Consider the following 16,657-nt stretch of genomic DNA (forward strand, 5'->3'; position numbering starts at 1 on the left):
GGGGGCCGTCTCGGACTGTACCACCGCTGCTCGCCGGGGCCGCCGACAGGGGAGGCGCGGCGGGGCCGGCGCCGCCCCACGCCACCCTGCTCCAGGCCGCCGCCCGCCGCCGCGCTGAGCCCCCCCGCCTTAATCTCGCCCTCCCGGCCCCGCGCCCCCCTCTTCCGCGCGCGCACACTCGCCGCCCCCACCCCTGGTCTGACTGGGAACTTGAACCGGTCCAGCCTGTTTAAACGCAAAGGACAGAGATCCTGTCTGTTCAATGTAAAAAAAAAAAAAAAAGAAAAAGAAAAAAAAAAAAAATCTGATCAGACCGAAAGAGAGAGAGAGAGGGAGAGAGGGAGAGAGAGAGAAGAGAGGGAGGGAGAGAGAGGGGGGAGAGGAGAGAGAGCGCGAGCGCGAGCGAGCGAGAGAAGAGAGGAGAAAGAGAGAGAGCAGAGAGCGAGAGGAGAGCGAGGTGTAGAGAAACCGAGGGGGAGAGAACCCGAGTGTGTGTATGCGTGTGCGTGTGTGAGCGCGAGCGAGCTTGCGAGGGAGAGGAGCGAGAGAGTGCGAGCAAGAAAGAATAAAAGGAAAGAAGATTTTCTCTATGTATATAAAGATGGCCACGTTAGCAAACGGACAGGCTGACAACGCGAGCCTCAGTACCAACGGGCTCGGCAGCAGCCCGGGCAGCGCCGGGCATATGAACGGATTAAGCCACAGCCCGGGGAACCCGTCGACCATTCCCATGAAGGACCACGATGCCATCAAGCTGTTCATTGGGCAGATCCCCCGCAACCTGGATGAGAAGGACCTCAAGCCCCTCTTCGAGGAGTTCGGCAAGATCTACGAGCTTACGGTTCTGAAGGACAGGTTCACAGGCATGCACAAAGGTGAGTGCACCTTTCGCTCCCAACTTTGCCGGGGAGAAAGAGCGGGCGGGCGGGCCGATCGGCCAGCGACGAACGAGCGAGCGGGAGACGGCGCGAGAGGGAGCCTCGGGCGGACGCCGAGGAGGGAGGCGCTCCGGCAGCAGAGACCGGGACTGGGGTGCGTGGGGAGCTGTTCGCGGGGGCAAGGCTGGGTTTTGGGCAAAAAGCTGATAGACGCGCTTTCGTGGGGAGAGAAGCGGGAGCAGAAGAAGAAGAGAAAGAGAGAGAGGATCGAGGGGAAACGGGGCTTGGATTTTTGGGTACAGCGACTTGAAAGACTGGGATGGGGACGTCTGCACCGGCCGAGCCCGGGACGCTGAGCAGACTGGCGGGCTCTCAGCCGGCCGGGGACCAAGGGTGCTGTCCATCGCCGTGGTGCTGAAATACTAAGCGGAGGTGGTTTTCTCCTTCTCCGCTCCGGGCCAGAGTAGCAGGAGCGCAGCCGTCTAAAAAGAAGAGAGGTGACAGATTCAAAGATACATTTTTTTATTTCGCTATCAATTTAACAGTAAACTCTCCGTGTCGAGCTGTGTGCCTGAATAATCCGGTTGTGGTGCGAGTGGCGGAGGAGGGAGGTTAGTTGTTTGAAGGAAAGGGGGACAAAACCTAAGGTAAGAATTAGCAAAGAACCAGCCATCCCCTGGGTGGAGTGGGGGGGTCAGGGAAGCCTGGATGATCCCCTCCTCCAGAAAGCAGGGCTTCGAGAAAAAAATCTGTGTGTGAAAGATATGCATTTTGGAGGGTGTATCCTAAATTATCCCAAACTCACCATGCAGAGAGGTTTATAGTACATCGTTTCTTTCCCTTGAAGCAATCATTACTAGTGAGTGCTTGGAGGAGGGGGAAACAGAATGATCAAAGAATTAAAACCCAGCAACTTTTTAGGAAAGTGGTCATGGGAATTGTCTGCAGCCTGCCTGTTTTCTCCTTGTTTTATTATCTTTAAGGCAGAGCCCCAAACGTGTTCAGTTGTAGAACGTGTGTGGGTGGCTGGTGGGTGACGAAATTAGCCCAGTGCTTGCTCCCTAACAGTAATGTATAGGATGTGCAGCGGGAATTAATCGGGGCTGGAGCTGTGTAGGCAAGTTAAATGCTTTCTGAGAGAGATTGATCGTCAGGCAGAGAAGGAGCATTGGGCTAAGGAAGTTGTAAGGGATGTGTATGGACGTTCCGTTTTTAATAAACAGTAGTGTGGAGAGCTGCTGAAGATGCTGTGTTAGAGCTGGTGGTTTAAAAGATGAAAACACACACACGCACATGCACACCTACCCACACACAGAGGGCAGCCTCATCCTTGGCCACAAATGGGCTATGAACAGAGCTGATCCTCCGGCACATTAGGTGCAGAGCGCGGAGCTGTCTGGTTCTCTAAGCAGCAGTGGTTTTCACTATCACAGCCTCCCTCCTTCTTCAGCCCTCCCTTCATCCGAATACTAAACAGAGCTCCGAACTCTTCATAGTTGGAGTCCCAGAGAGCAGTTTTTATTGGCTTTAGCATCTTCCAGCTTGCCTGCTGAGGAGTAAATCTTAAAGTTAATGGCATGTTGAGTAGCACAAAAACATAGCAGAATGGAAATATACTGGGTTTGCTGGGGTGGGGTGAGGGTGGGAGCTGTAATGGAGAGAGAAACCAACCTTTATTCAATATGGAGAAAATGTCTGTTCAGAAGAGAAACTGGAAAGGTGGAATGGGGAGGCAGTCTTCGAAATAATATCAGTTTCCCCCTTTTTCACCCTCCTTCTCAAGTCAACCATATCTCTGTAGTTTTTCCCTTTCCAATCAAGCTCCCTAGAAGCTAATCAAGGTTTGTATTAAACCTTTGTCATTTTAATATGTCCCCAGATTTTAAAATAGCAATAATGAAAATTAAGAAGCAGAGGTAGAGAAATACTTTGCCCATCTTAATGATAGGTTCTTGTGGGGATTTGAGATTTTAAAGTTTAAAAAATCAGTATCCACTAGAGGCAAAAAGACAGTTGTGAAGAACTGAGCTTCCTATGAGATCTGGGTTGGAGCACTTTATTTGCTTCTTTATTCCAAATGAAGATAATCTTAAACAATATTCCTCGGTTTCTTCTCACGATCGCTTGCTAGTATCATCACTCTGTTTCTGATGTTTTGGGGGCTCCCTTTTACTATAGCAAAGATGTAGAATTATCATCATCTGCATCAGCGAGGTAGAGAAGGTTAAGATATAGTCGCATCGTATGTATCATACCATATATATGCATACACATATCTGGCGAGGATTCCTATGACAAGCAAAACTTCATTTTCTAAATAATTCCTCCTCTAAACTGGCTCAGTCAGGGGCAGGCAGGCCCGTTGGCTCTGGAATGCTGGGTGCTTCATTGTCAAAGCTCACCCTTCAGAGCCTGAGCATATTTTTTTTTCCTATGAAACTTCCTGCCTCTCCATCCCTCAGATTTTTATAGGCAAGGTTGGCCCACAATGTCCCTAACAGTGCTTGGAAGCTCTGAGAGAGCTGAATAAATGAGACAGTTTCTGAGGCCTGGTTTATTCATTCCTAGAAGAGTTTGAACTCCTCCTTCAGTGATACCGCCTGATTTATTAGCTAATCCTGATAAAATAAGCTTCCGGCCACCTTAAAAAATTACTTGCTTGCCATTGGTGATTAATTACTGTTTAGTCAAAAGCATGATGAGGCTTGAAGAATGAGGGTTGCATTTGACTTCTAGATTTCCCCCAAGTCTAAATTATAACATGAGGCTAGGGATAGAAACGTGCCTTTGTTAAGCCTGGTTTCGGGGTATATTTGTGGCTTTTTCTTTCCCCTTCTTGAATTTCTAACTTCTAATGAATCATACTGGGATAAAATTGAGAGACATGACAGGATACTGGCCTTCAGTGTGGATGGAATACATATGCTACTGGTTAAAAAAAGAAGAAAAAAAATAAGTAAAAATTAAATTAAGTACATGAGATTTCAGGTGGGTATCCATTTGTTGGCCACCTGCCATTTCTGGTAACTAAAGAAGGAAACAGTTCTAAGGGTTAATGGAATACCTGCCATGCGTAGAGTGAACCTTAAAAGGCAATTACTCCAGTCAAATTGGGAGTCTGGAGGAGGGAGTAGGTGTGTGTTGTGGAGAAAACCCGGCCGTATCGGAGAAAGGCTGTTGGGCTGGGGAGGCAGCAAATAGCAGTTGTGGACTGGCGTGATTACCGTAAAGGTAAATTCACCCCCTGGAGAACAGAAGGCAAATGGGTAGGGGGAGATCTGGGCGCTAGGCAGAGAGAGAAAGAAAGGAAAAAGCCCAGAACAATTTGAAGAAACAACACCTAAGGAAGAAAACCCAGTTTAATGCAAACTCTCCCGGCTAACTCAGAGTCTCCTTTTCTCCCCCATTAGAAGCACTTCGAGAAAGATTGTTTTTCCAGGCTCCAAAGAGAAAGATATTAGGCTATTGATTAAAGAAGAGAGAGGCAAACTCCCAGGGTATCAGCAGAAGTGAACTGAGGACGAATTTTGCCCCTTCTTATAGAATTTTTCTCCTTTGGAGAAGGAAACAGGTCATCCACTAGTCTAATTCTTCCCTTCTATCACTTTTTATTTATTTCTATTTTATTCCTTGTATTTCCTGAAAAACAAAGGCAGTGACTGAAAATACGTACACACACACACACACACACACACACACACACACACGACTGCTAACACACACACACATACACAGTTAGTGGATCACACATGAACAAGCCAAAATCCATTCATAACTTTGGTCTTATCTAGCAGGATAGGAGGCAGCAAAGACTGAGTTACTGGGAGACATAAAGACTAGTGCTCTCTGGATAGCCATATTATAATGCATTATCTTTAAAGTCATTTAAGTCCAATTTAAGTGGTATTTAGTATAATATTTATGAATTAATGTGATCTAAGCATAGGGCTGTCCCCAAAGGTTTAAACAGCCTTTACTACTGATATGTGCTTGTTCCCGGAGCCTGCGATGCATTTTAATCTAAACAGCTAAGTCCTCATCACAGTCCCTCTTGTTAACCAGTCAGAACAGATCTGTGGCCTGGATAACCACTCTGCATTGAGATTTTCCCCTGCTGCATGGAGGAAAATCTACTCTAGTGGCAGCCCAGGGGCTCCCAACCCAGGAGCCACAGCTTCAGGGATGTCAGGCCCTCATAATTTCATACTACATCCAGAGGGAGGGTGGGGACAGAGTAATGGAACCTTCTGTGCTTTGAGCTCTGGAGAGTATATCATTTAGAAATATACTCATCGTCAGATGCACAACCTCTCATTTCAATGGTATCTGAGTAGTAAATTCCTCAAGCCCCTTGATTTGGGGTACAGCTGGGAGAAGGCGAAAGGGCAAGGGTTATGATTATGTTCGGGTGATTTGTGACCATCTTCATAAAATTATGTCTGGTATTTTTGTGTAAGAGGTAACAATTCTCAAAACATCGAGTTTCTGCCACTTGACTTCAGCTGAAAGAGCTCATTGGTTTTTTTTGTTGTTTTGCCTTTTTTTTTTTTTTTTTTCCTGAGATAGGTGAATTAAAGCTAGTGAGGTTCTATCTGATTTCTGTTTTCAAATGAGTCTAAGAGACAGGGAAGCCGAAGTATCAGCATGGGCATCAGCTCAAGTAAGATGAACCTTTAAAAACTACTCGGAAAAATAAAAATTCAGTTCTGTCCAGGGAAAAACACTAGCAGAATGGCTGGACACACACCTACAGCTTTTAAAAGAAAGATTTGCCTTGTGAGACAGAGATGTGGAAAATGAGATAGCTGTAATAAGAAGAAAAACATTTAAAAATAAGTTTCACTAAAGAAAATTAGCAATAGTAATTGTTGCAAAGTTAAAATAAACCTAAACCACTGCCCCCATTTAAAAAAAAAAAAAAACCCTCCAAATTCCAGACGTTGATAAGTATCCTATCTAGGAGCAAAGAAAAAAACTATTGGGAATTGATTAGTTTATTTAAGACGCTGGTGGTTATTTGCTAGTTGTGCATGATTTCATTTATCTTTTAAACAGACTTCCCGAGAATTGACACACATATACACACACACACACACACACGCACACCACACACAGAGATAAATCAATATGCACATGTGCACGTATATGCATCCATGTGCAAGCATGACTAAGCGCATCCCACACATATGGGAACCAGGGCTGGCCTAGATTTTACTGCAATTCAACAGGGAGATGTTAACACTCTTTCTCCCCCACCCTGCCCCACTCAGCTTTAATGGGGAATTCTAGATGGGGTTGAAAGAACCCCCTTGGCATACTTTCACTCTCTCCACCTGCTCCAGTTGGCTGACGTTTGTGACTTCTCAAACGAAAAACAAAATAAAACAAAAAGAAAAGCATTTCTTGAATGAAGTCATAGCTTTAAAACAACCCAAAGAAAAACAATTACAAACACGTATGCCATAGATATGCAAACGTCCCCTCAGTTCATGCGTATTGTAAAGTTTTCAGAGTGCTTTCAAAGAGCTGATTGCTGGGGGGCTTTCCTGATACCCAGTGATCTCAGCACTCTCCGGTGACTCGAGCAAAGGCCATTATTGCTGTCATTATTATTATTATCATCATCATCCTCATTATTATAATTTATAGACCAGGATGGGAGAGGAGCTTCTGAGTGATGCCTGAGGAGATATCCAAAACACCCACTCTTTGGTTGAGAAAAGAGCTGGTCTCACTTGCTTCTGATGGATTTAGGAAAAACACTGCACAGCTCACACCTTCCAAGTCACCAGAGGGTGGTCAGTTTCCAAACTGACCCAGGAGGAATCTCAGTATAGAAGATTTGGAATGAGTACTCTGTAGAGGAGAGGAAGATGCAATAGAGAATGAGGCCCAACATCGTAGGCAGAAAAAAGGAAAACTGAAAGTTGGAAGGCCAAAATGCCAGCCGCAAGCTGGGATCACTGGTTGACAGTGGCTGAAACTGCAGCAGCTTCTGAACTTGGAAGGGAAATCCCATGTGACATGCTGAGAGAAGAGCTCGAGGGTGTGAAAATCTGTGTGTGTCTCTGGGTACTGGAGGGTTGGGGGAGGGAAGATGCTGCAGCCTGCGTGGGTGTTGGTGTGAGTGCATGCGTGTGTGTGTGTGTGTGTGTGTGCATGTGTGCACAGGGAAGACATGACAAATTCAAGTGTCGTGGAGATGATGTTAGGGGTAGTTTCATCTTGCAAGGCTATATGTGTGATCAGGGAGATGGTTGATGAAGAAAAGAGGAGAATGACGCTGTCCTTGTGATTATGTACATGCTCCACCTCAGAACTCGTGGCTTGGATTTGTCAATGATCTAAGTTCCAGTGTGGAGGCGTGCTCTTGTTCATCTGCCTGATAGCCCCACTCAGAAGTCCAGGTTGGGGAGAGGGTTCATCTCCCCCCACACATCACTCTTCAAAGGCTTGCCCTCTTCTACTCACCTACCGACTCATTTTAGAAATGACCTTCCATCCGAGATCTGAGTGGCCAGCCACAGAGCCCAGCTCTCTGCAGAGATCATTCCCTCCACTCTCTGCATTCCCTACTCCACCTGCTGCCACTTGGCATCCCTGTCCAACTTTTCTTTTGTAGTGCTTTCACACATACACACACACACACACACACACACACACACACACACACACAGACATACACATACAGGGGAGTTGACCGAGTCAGTCCAGCTAGGCCCTGGCAAGCAAAGGACTGCATTAGCCTGAATGCACACAGGGGTGGCAGGGACCTGGTGGCCCGCCTTTTGGGCTCTCTACAAGGAAATCACATCCTCTTCCTCTACTTTTAACTTTTCTGCAGGCCTTCATATACACATATTCTCCAAGAATCACAGAAGGCATCTAATTCTGCCCAAATAGCCTAGGGAAGGGGCACAGAGCCCCCAGCTTAGTTGGAGTCCTTTTATGCTCTTCCAACTCCCTCTTTTCTTTTTTCTCCTCGCTATTTAAGATGCCCTCGAAAACCCACAGTGGGTCTGAAGAGAAAGATACATGTTCCACTTGGCAACGTGAGGGTATGGTTAAAGATGCCAGGGCAAGAGGACGATGATGGGGTAGAAACGGTGGCAGAGGAATTCCCAGAGTTGATGTGCTTGCCCTAAGGGCTTCCTCCATCTCCACTCATCCAGTTTCCAGTGGCCCCTGGATGGGTATAAAGCCGAAGATACAGCTCTGCCCACAGAAACCAACAAAGCAGCCAGGTGGGCAGCCCCGGGGTAATTGCCCTCCTTTCTGTGTCCCTCCGGGCGCAGAAGGGGATGTGTTCAGGACCAAGGAGTCACAGGGCTGCTCCCCTTACACTCACTCCACCTTTGGTTTCCCTTATCCTCCCTTGTATATCTCCCCTCCAGCATAAGCTGACTGACACTCAAATGAAGCAATTCCCAGCAGCTCAGCTCAGGAGCAAATCCTACGTGGCCATCTGCAAGGTGTAAATAAATGGGTGCCCTCGTGGAGACAGACATAGTTCTGGTTCCGTGAGGATGGAAGAGCCAAAAATATTGATCAAAGCTCGGGAAAAAAAAAATTGATAATGAGCTGGCCTCCAACAAGAGTTTAGTTGACGGAGACTTCTGAAGGCCGGCTCTGGACAGCGCATAAAACTGACCACGCTGTTACTTTATTGCATTACACTCTGCTTTAATTAATTAATCACCTTTGTTAAGAGCTGCTCCAGATCAAAGGTTTCTGGATACTTAGCAGATCTTACTAACAAAGCCCCCATGCATTAGGCTATCCTACTGCTCACGGTGAGGCAAGCAACCTTCCTTCCCATTTTCTTTCCTCTTAGCTGTGGCTTCTTCCTCTTTGTTAAAGATGAATGGATCTTATCGCACAGCCGTTCTGTCCTAGGATGGGGACGGTGAGGGGTGTTGCCCGCTGAGGGCATGGGGCTTCCTCTCAGCAGCTGTTTCTAAAATTACGTGACTAAGACTTGGTTCACCTTCAAATCTATCTGGCTGAAATGGGGAGTGTCAATAGAATAAAAACAGAGCTCATGGAAATGCAAGAGACGTGTGTATGTGTGTGTGTGTGAGTGTTTGTGTGTGTAGGCACGTGCACAAGCAAGTATGTGCACATCCACATAAATATTATGGGATCGATACATTTCACATCCGCTGCCCACACCTCTTAACTTCTCCCTCCTGTCTCTTGAGCACCTGCGCTACTGTCGTATTTCACTCTGAGAAATGCTCGGAGCTGAAGCGTGCATAGATGATGCTATATTGAACCAAGCCATTGTTTGGATTCGGTTACGGAGTCCGGGTACGCATTGAAGGATGGTCCTCGCCTGGCGTAGGTGGTGCCTAAAGAATCTACTTCTCAAGATATGACAGGAACCTCACTCTCTAGAGTCCCCAAAACCTACAAACTGACGGGTGACTTACTTGCAAGCAACCCTTGGAGTCATTCTAGGAAGATTTGAATGCCATACGTGGCTGTTTGTTCATTATTCTAATTTAATGATGCAGTCACACCTAATTAATCCATGTCTGGTTTATTCACACACTAAGTCTGAGGATCCAAAAGATCTCTCTAGCTAGCTGGCTTCCCTTTACAGGGGCGAGTGAGGGGGCTCCCCCGGCAAGTGAGCGTGTCCGGGTCCAAACAGGAACGGATCACCGTAGACAGACTTGATGAAGGCGCTGTCCACCCACGTAGGAATGACAGCAGTTACAGAGATGACAGCAATCAGAGACTAGCGACGAGATCTGTGTGCCTGTGTGCACACACGTGAGCACACAATGCATGCATTCTACCAGGGCAACCTTCAAATAGGCAACGGGCCACACCCCCAGTGTGTACAAAACAACACGGCCTTATGGAGTGTCAAGCATTCCTATGATTGGGAGTTTCGGTGCAGAAGGTTGTGAGACTGAGCTGAGTCAAACTCCCCTCTCTGGCCTGGAGAAAGCCGAATGCATTGCTGCCGCCGCACAGATAAAGAGACTGAGGCCGGGAGCAGCAAAGTGCAGTCTGCAGCGTGGCCCTCAGCGGACCTCCCCATAGCTGCTTCTGGCCATACCGCTCCCAGTGAGTGCTGCCTCTTGCCTGGCAGGTACATTGAGAGAACAAGGATCAACCTAATAATATCCTTATAAAGCCAAGCCTCCTGTGCTAGTCCTAGGAGACAAGAGGCATCCAAAGATCAAACACTACATCACAGTGTATTTGTAAGCACTCTCTGATACAGCTACCTCCCTATAATGCTCTAATTGACTATTTGATCAGCTCTAAAAGTCCCGGTGTTCAAGACAGACTCACACACATTCACACACTCACACACATACCCTCACCGCACAAGCACACGCATGCAGTCTCTCTCTTGCACACAGCACTGTACCCACACCAGTTCATCCAACAAACGTAGATCTGCACAGGAGACGCTTGACGTTGAGTGAAATCACACACCTGAGATCATACATGCCCTTCCATTAATGGGCTTATCAATAGCTCTTAAAGAAATGTGACAGCCAGCCCAGAGTGATTCAGTTGTATGGACAAAGGTCAGCATATAGATATCCATTATTAATAATATCAATATCTTGGTTGACCAATATAACCAGAAACTGTATCATGTCGCTGCTGATGGGCAAGTCTAGGAGGACTCCTCTGCAAGAGCAGGAAATTATGCCCATGTAAAATTAATCATATTGACTGGTTCTAAGAATATACGGAGAGGTGAAGATGTTGAGAGCTCTTTCCATGGTGGGAAAGGGGGACCTTGTTCCCAGAGGCTCCCTGGTCTTGAACCCTTGGAAAGCACCCAGGAAGGAGGTGTCTACCAGGGCAACCTTCAAATAGGCAACGGGCCACACCCCCAGTGTGTACAAAACAACACGGCCTTATGGAGTGTCAAGCATTCCTATGATTGGGAGTTTCGGTGCAGAAGGTTGTGAGACTGAGCTGAGTCAAACTCCCCTCTCTGGCCTGGAGAAAGCCGAATGCATTGCTGCCGCCACACAGATAAAGAGACTGAGGCCGGGAGCAGCAAAGTGCAGTCTGCAGCGTGGCCCTCAGCGGACCTCCCCATAGCTGCTTCTGGCCATACCGCTCCCAGTGAGTGCTGCCTCTCGCCTGGCAGGTACACCAAAAAGAACGCTTTCCCTCATCCGGCCTCCGCTTTCCAGCGGGGTGAGGTAGAGGAGAGGTGTTCTCTGGACAGGAAAAGAAAGAAATAGGATCCCCTAACCATTATCCACCCAACATATCCACACCTTTCTGTCAAATCAATACTTGGCATGGCTTGGTCTCACCGGATGGGGCACAGAGAGCATCCCTGTACCCGCTGTGTGAAGAGGTCTATCTCTGAGGGGTGGTGTGAGCCTGAAGCAGCATCCCCAGTTACAGGGCTGGATATTGGCCTCGGGGGGGATGTCAGTGTGCACCCTTTGCAGCTTAAAGGTCCCAGGAAGAAAGGCACCCAATCCCATCAATCATGTGACTGGGTTCTTGAGACCGGCAGAGCCAGAGTCTTTTCTTGTCAGCCTTGTTGGTCAGGTTGGTATGGTCTGGACTGTAGAAGGCCGTCGCTCACTCAGTCTCACCTCCAGGCACAGTGAGCAGGAAGGAAAGGGAAGGCCATGTGTCCTTGGCCTTGGAATTGTTGTCTGGCATGCCCCTGGCCTCTCATGGCCTTGCGCACTGGAGCCCAGCTCAGGCTGTTCCTGGTCCTCCTTGGCCACGCTGGGCAGCACCTGATCAGGTGTTCTGAGGGAGAAGTGGACAGCAGAGACTCCAGTGGCCGAGGGCTTGGCAGAGAGAGACGGAACAGAGCAGACAATTTGGATCATTTATTTTCTCTGTTCCCAGAGCCTGTGCAGGTAGCTGGAAGGGAGACTGCCTTAGAGGCAAGGTCCCCTGGTGTGGTGATGATGGACGATAGGAAAGGAACTGCTAAGGTGCAGGGGAGATGCCTTTGATGTAAAGGAAGGAGAGGAAATGGTCCCTGTGGCTGGGGTAGGAGCACTTGGAACTCAGCAGACAGGCCACCTGCCTCCCCCTCCTGGCCTCTGGCACACTCAGAGTCCCTCCAGACACTTACACCCAGCCCTTGGGACCAAGGGCCTTGGCCAGTCTCTGTTCCCTCCCCCGTGCTAATGGCCCAGCCTTGTTAGCTGAGGCTACCTTGGACAGTTCCCAGATCTCTGGACTTGCCCACCACCAGGGCCCAGACTAGGCATGGCCACAGAGGTGTTTGGGGAGGGTGTACCCTCCTGGTCCACAGAGCCACACCGCTGCCTCGACCCCAAAGGCCTGGGTCTAAGGAACTCTAGGAGAACAGCCCAAAGCCAAGAGGCTAGGACCCTCCTGTAGACCCTTTCCCTACCTTAGGGAGGGGTCCCCAAACTGTGCATGTGGAGGGGCTCCCCTCTCCTCCAGCGGTTGCCTGCCCTCTGACCATGAGAGGGAGAACTTCCTACTCTCAAGCAGGGCCCCTGAAGCCGAGGCGCCGCTCCTGCCGCAGTCCTGGCTCGGTGTCCAAACCTCTCCCGCACACCACTCCTTACCCCTACAGGACAAGGGGGGCACTCCTCTTACGCATGGGAGCCCCGTGTAGGAGTCGGCTGCATGGGACCCTGAGCCCAAGCCTGGGACACCAGCAAAACAGCGCCAAGATGAAACAAGAGAGGAGGATCAGAAGATCCAGAAAGTATTGTAGTTCAGTATGCAGGTGCGTTTGGTTTCATTTCAAAAATGAATAATTCGTGTACGGTTTAGTACGGATTTTATTCTTCATTCCCTGTGTTGCGGCACCAGAATCTTTTCTATACTTAGGGGTCTGACATGGGTCCAACTCCAAACTGTTATATCCCTCAGCTTTTGCAAAGGACTCTCCAAATGCCCCCAGAAGGCACACACGCACACTCAACCCTGTGCCTGACCACCCGGGCCTGGGCACAGGATTGATTAGTTAGTGATCATTTGGCACACCTGCCACCCAGGTCCAGCTGAGACCCCAGGGCAGCAGCTCCAGGGCACCAAAGTTCCGTGGGCCATCGGAGTGAGAGGCACAGAGCGGGAGAGCCACCACTGGCTTATTTCCAGGCTTCATTTTCTCTTGCAATTTTTAAAACTCTTTTTCTTAAAAACTGAGACCTCCGCTTTGCTCTCATCTTGATTATTTCAATAAGTAAATTATTAGATTTATTTTAGAGTCAATTCTGTTGTTATTGTGTGGGGCAGGTTTGAAAATCCACTGGAATAAGAAGTAAAGGGTGAGGCCTGGGGCTGGAAGGGACGAGGCAGCCGAGCAGGTCCCCAGAGAGACGAGAGGAATACAGATAACCGGGCGGTGTCTCGGCCGGGAAAGCGCTCCCGAAGGCAGCGGTGAGCAGCCACTCCACAGCCCAGGTCACAGTGGCAGGTAGCTGGACGGGAGGACAGGAGCAGAGGCCCAGGCGGTGGCCGCAGAGCTGCAGCTGGGGGCGCCAGGTTCCTGCTCCCTTCTGTGCGAGACCCCCGTCTGCGACTCACACTGTCTCCAAAGCCTTGGTTTGTTTCTCCCGAGTTTCTCAAGTTTCTCAGCAAAACATTAACCCTGAATGTTCTGACTTATGTCAGCTGAGCCAGGCTGGTCCACAACAGAGGCCACAGAGCCGGGAAGAGAGGGTCCCCCAAGGCTGGCAGAGGCAGGAGAATCCGGCTGGGGCAACAGCAGGGGAGTCATCGACCCAGCTGCAGTCTGCATCTAGGGCATACCAGCCCCATGCGGAGAGCAGGGTGCCATGCCTACCCCCATGGGGCAGGGCAGCCTTCTGCAAAGCAGAGAGCAAGTGCAGCATTCCAATCTGATGGGGGAGACACTCAGGGAAGACCAGGGTGGGGTGGGGGCAGAAACACGCCTCCCTCAAGGAGGCAGATTCATGTGCGACTCAGGTGCCCTGAGGGTCAAGTCCTCTCCTCGGAAGGCGGGAACCCACTATCACCACCGAGAAGATCTGGGTGTGCTAGGAAGCATCAAACCCACAAATATAAGACTACCCAATGCGAATGTCCTGTGTGGGGAATGAAGGACCCCCCCCCCCAAAGAGGAGTAATCAGATAGGGGTACCAGCTTCCGGCCCAAGGGGCTTGGCCCCAGGCTCCCAGGTAGAGAGGGTGGCAGAAGCCCGGCTGGGACATGGGAACAAGGCAGAGCAGAGCCCGGAGGCTAGCTTGCTGCTGGCCTGCTTGTTTTGTTTCGTTTCGTTCCATTATGTTTCGTTTTTGTCCCACTGCAGTAAAGTCTTGTTCTCAGGCTGGTGGATAAAGGAATTTCTCACTTTGAATAAATTTTGACCTACCACCGGCCCAGCTGAGAGAGAAGAGTTGGGTGCAGGGGTAGGTGGGTGGGTTGCAGGTATGTCTGAGGAAGGTGGTGACACACATAGGACCTGCAAGGACAGGCCTCACCTTCTTTGGGGCTTCAGTGTCCTTCAGCTGTGCGAATGGCAGCCCACTTGGGCTGAGAGATTACTCGTGGAATATTTCAACTCGTGCCCATGTTCCCTGTCACCTAGTCAGGCATCCAGACTGTCCCCAAAGCTTACTCAGCTGAACATCCCGAGCAGTAAACTGGGTGTTTCTAAAGGTGGGAATCTCTCCCTGGCCCTCTGCCCTTCCTCTGTGCTGGCCCCCAGTTCAGGAGTGGCTGCAGGAAGCCAAGCAGTGGGTAAAGCCCAGGACAGCATTTCCTGCAGTGACACTGGTCTTGTGGCTGGAAGAATCTTGGCAGTTCCCAGGAAGAACCACTCCCAGTGTGGACAGCACACCCGGGCAAGGGTGTCAGGCTCCCTGGGCAGCCTGTTTACTGCATGGGAGCAATTGGGGGTGCTTCTTCCATCTCTGGGAGAGAAACCCAGCCCAGAGAAGCAGGAAGAGATGAGGTGATCTTTAGGGCCCCGAACACAGGAGTGTTTGTGGCCAACTCTTTAGCGGAAGGAAAACTCCCCTCGTTCAGGCCTTCCACAGAGCTTGACCCTGCAGCATCTTCCTGACCCCTGGGATTTCTCAGCGGGGGAGCAGAACTGGGCCCCGTCACGGAGCTGGAGTCCTCCAGTGCCACCCCCCCGCACCTACTCTACACTCCCCCGATGCCCCCTGGCCCCAAACCCCAAGCCCCAGGGCTCTCAGGGCACAACGGTCCCCAACCCAAATGACCTCCCTTTCCTATCCCTTCCAAGTCCTGCCCCTTGCTGATCTGACAAATCAAACTGGGCAGATGCGTCCCTAGCGGCTAATGGACACTAATGAGTTACCGTCACTGGTGACATGTGCCTCGTACAGGGACCTTTTAGAGCCCAGGCCATAACCCAAAAAACATCTCTCGTGGTGGGATTTCTGGCACAAGCCAAGCCAGAGGGAGAGGCCGTGAGGCTGGGAGGCCTCTGGCTGCTCCCTGGGCATGGGCCCGCCTGGCCTAAAGCTGTGTGGCCAGGACATGGACCACCCCCTCCCACGCCACAGGACCAGATGAAGCAGGCAGCGGAGGGGCTCAGACCCTGCCTGTCTCCCAGCAGGGCCGGCGTACCCAGGAGGCTGCCAAGTCAGAGGTCTAATCAAATATTAAACACAGTCAGTAAACTTAAACCAGTGCCGTATCTGAAGCGCCGAGTCCCTTCCCGAGAGCAGCCCAGCTCCAGCTCAGGGACGTTGCCAGGTCAGCTTTGCCTGGGTGCAAGGCTGGGGGCTTCTGGGCCCATGCCCCATGGTGGGCAGGAAAAGGGGAGACACACCGGGACCGTGGCAGGGACGGAGGCTCATGGTTTTTCTCCTCCATTCTGTTATTCATTTCCTCTGATTTTTATCTCATCTCTCCTGATTGTCCTGGTGAAACTTAATAGACAAAGTGAATTTTTATTACATCATCAATATAATCTCCAGCTAATCAGCAGACTCGGGGGCCACCGCAAGCCCTACAGCTCCTCATCTGGCTTCATAAATAGTAGGGACAATCGCTGCCAAGCGTGACTCCTCCACCTCCTCCCAAGAGGCTTTCTCCCCACTGCTCCCCTTTCCCAGACCTATTCTTGGGGTTTCTGCCTTCCCACGGATCCCCCCCACCCAGTGGGCCACATTGCCGGTCGATGGAGATATCTTCCCCATTCGTATTTTTAGTTTTCTCCCTCCCAGCTTCAGCTGTTAAAATCACAAATCTGGGGCTCGTGTTTTGAATGCCAAAATAGCCTAATGTCGACTGATTTTGATTCTACTTTCCTCTGTGCTCAGAATATGATATGTCATAAGATATTACATAATCCGATAGATCACAGTATATACTCTAAGTCACGTTATATACCAAATTAAGTCATATATTTTACCGTACCTGTATAACCTATATACCAAAGGTGTTTTGGTCATTTAAAGTCAGATCTTGTATCTTATAGACTGTATCATACATGTTAAATTATATATTTCATTTGTATTATAGTATGCCTTCCATTTACATAGCATTTTAATCTGTAAAGGGCTTTCTTGTCTATTACCTCTTTCATCCCTATTGCAACCAGGTACAGTTGATACCTTTTTTATAAAGAAAAATGGAAAAGGGATCATGAAGGAAAATTACAACCTGGTCAGATCCTGCCAGGATACAGCAGAACGGCTCAGGCTCAGAACAGATGCCGGCGAGCCAGGGAAGGGGCCTGGGCGAACCAGAGGGGGCAGAGGCCTGGCCGATGGCCAAGTAGGCAGATTCCTGGGGCCTGGCCTGGGCAGCCCCTGGCCAAAGGGCAGCGATGATTTAAGGAATG

General features: G+C 49.7%; 1 protein-coding gene across 50 annotated transcripts in view; it reads left to right on the forward strand.

Moving 5' to 3' along the window:
• The first annotated feature begins 308 nt into the window (after nucleotides 1-308).
• The window catches only part of CELF4 (CUGBP Elav-like family member 4), a 299,450-nt gene continuing 283,101 nt past the window's right edge, over nucleotides 309-16,657 (forward strand). For 18 of the 50 annotated variants that reach the window (XM_067699247.1, XM_067699264.1, XM_067699246.1 and 15 more), the window contains exon 1: nucleotides 311-875. In XM_067699247.1, coding sequence (XP_067555348.1) covers nucleotides 590-875 — 286 coding nt within the window. In that variant the 5' untranslated portion in view covers nucleotides 311-589. Of the gene's footprint in view, nucleotides 876-16,657 lie in introns of all 50 variants that reach the window. The other 32 variants (XM_067699230.1, XM_067699277.1, XM_067699234.1 and 29 more) reach the window with 3 other exon arrangements.

The sequence above is a fragment of the Pseudorca crassidens genome, chromosome 12, assembly GCF_039906515.1.
Source record: "Pseudorca crassidens isolate mPseCra1 chromosome 12, mPseCra1.hap1, whole genome shotgun sequence".
NCBI classification, from domain to species: Eukaryota; Metazoa; Chordata; class Mammalia; order Artiodactyla; family Delphinidae; genus Pseudorca; species Pseudorca crassidens.